The sequence below is a fragment of the Aplysia californica genome, unplaced genomic scaffold (assembly GCF_000002075.1).
Source record: "Aplysia californica isolate F4 #8 unplaced genomic scaffold, AplCal3.0 scaffold00706, whole genome shotgun sequence".
In the NCBI taxonomy this organism is placed as follows: Eukaryota; Metazoa; Mollusca; class Gastropoda; order Aplysiida; family Aplysiidae; genus Aplysia; species Aplysia californica.
This window is the reverse complement of record NW_004797976.1, coordinates 32,512-34,272: the sequence shown is the minus strand read 5'-3', so window position 1 is coordinate 34,272 and position 1,761 is coordinate 32,512. Positions and strand designations below refer to the sequence as shown.

Below are 1,761 nucleotides of genomic sequence, written 5' to 3'. Positions count from 1 at the left end.
CCCCCCCCCCCCCCCCCCACCTCTCACACACACCCATTCCCCGTCTCACTCAACCTTTACCACCAGCTACTCCCCGACGTTTCCACCTCCTCTGATGAAGCCTTGGAGCACTTATTTCCTCCAAAGCACGGGAACAGGGCCTGGAAACTACAGCGACACGTCGTAGCGAACAGGAACAGCGCCACCAAGGCCACAAACTGGATGACCGCCCAAGTCAGCATGGCTTCTAACTGGAATCGCATGCGCTTCCGCTGAGCCACGATGTTTTCTAAGTCCTTGGGTACATTTTGGCGAGGTGCGTAGCCGCCTGAGGCTGTCCCCATGGTCATCTCATTGCTGTTGTTCAAATCGTTTCGTCTGGAATGAACACTCACATTTTCGCACAGCAATGTTTGTTCCGAGAGAATTTGAGAAAGAGACTTGCTCTCGGTTTTTATTCTTATTTGTTCGGTATTTGGTTTCGGTCGTAAAGAATACTGCAAGAATTTTGAGTCCGATATCTGACAATTGTTCCTATCCCCCACCAAAGAAAATTTTAGTTGTCCCTGGAAACAGTTGGTTGACAAGTTATCATATTGTGATCTGGACATAAATTGTTTGCTGTTATTACACGAAACGTTAGGCGAAGTCCCAGGACCCAGGCAAGTAGAACTATTTACAATTTGAGATTGCTTCTTGTGTGAAGAACATCCCAGAGTTCGGGTTTGCTCCTTGTCAGACACCTCTATGCAGTCGTAGAAGATAGTAGCATTATTGTTATTACTGAAATTGGCCACAGCTTCTTTTACAGCTTCATGTGTTACTGTCAGTTCTAGACACTCGAAAAACCGAGATTCCATGCTAAAAGTTGCAAAATCATGCGCCAGTTCTTCTGAGATATCCCACCAGACCGGGCTCCATCTGACTGGAACTATCTGTCTTGATTCCAGGCTACCAGTGGCTCCTGGTATGTTGGCCCAGTTTTTATCCTGGAGAGCAACAAGGGAATCGATTAGATTATGGTTGCGAATCGCAAGGTAGGTGGATGAACTGTTAACCGTATGAAAAAGTTTCAAGATGGATTAGTGGACACTAGACTCAAACGATCAAAAGGAGTTTGGCTACATACATAATGCATTAATTCTTAGTTGATAATTAAACGTTGGTTTATCTCTGGATCGATCACAACAACAACAACAACACTGGATCGATAACAACCCCGCTGCATTGTTGTCGAGCACAGCTACAACAGAGCTAGAACTCTGGTGAGTTCGAATATGCAGTCTAAACAGACGGCCACCCATTTTGTTAGAGGAAAGGGGCCCATCTTAGACAGGTACACATTTTACACACTATCAGTATAATTTTAGGAAATCGAAAGGGGGAACTGGGAAGCGGTTGCCTTATACGGAGAACCATTAGAGCAGGTTCGACTGTGTTTTTCTACGGTTCGTTTCGTACTAGTACTACGCATGCCAAGAGTTGCACGCGGCTTCTTGATTTTTCCCGAGCGTTCTGGCCATCTTAAGACTGGACAATATTCCCCGCCCGTAAAGGACACACAGCAACAGCTCCCTGTCAGGCAGTTGGAAATGTTGAGGTCCTCATCAATCAGGGAGTGTACTCGCTTAACGTGTTGTTGAAAAGCGATGGATGGAGAAGATGAACCCAATACAGCGATTGATTCAAATTAAGAAGCCTTGCCCAAGGCTGTCACTTGGTAACTCCTAAAGCCTATTAATGAACTTTAAAATTAAAAGAAAAACGAACCGAACAACCCAC

General features: G+C 45.4%; 2 protein-coding genes across 2 annotated transcripts in view; one reads left to right on the top strand and one right to left on the bottom strand.

The window, feature by feature from the left end:
- LOC101847146 (alpha-2C adrenergic receptor-like) overlaps nucleotides 1-1,761 on the top strand; it is a 50,984-nt gene that overhangs the window by 30,155 nt on the left and 19,068 nt on the right. The window lies entirely within an intron of this gene.
- LOC101846920 overlaps nucleotides 8-1,761 on the bottom strand; it is a 2,912-nt gene continuing 1,158 nt past the window's right edge. Inside the window, exon 2 of the mRNA XM_005108652.3 lies at nucleotides 8-968. Coding sequence (XP_005108709.1) covers nucleotides 57-839 — 783 coding nt within the window. The 5' untranslated portion in view covers nucleotides 840-968 and the 3' untranslated portion in view covers nucleotides 8-56. The remainder of the gene's footprint in view (nucleotides 969-1,761) is intronic.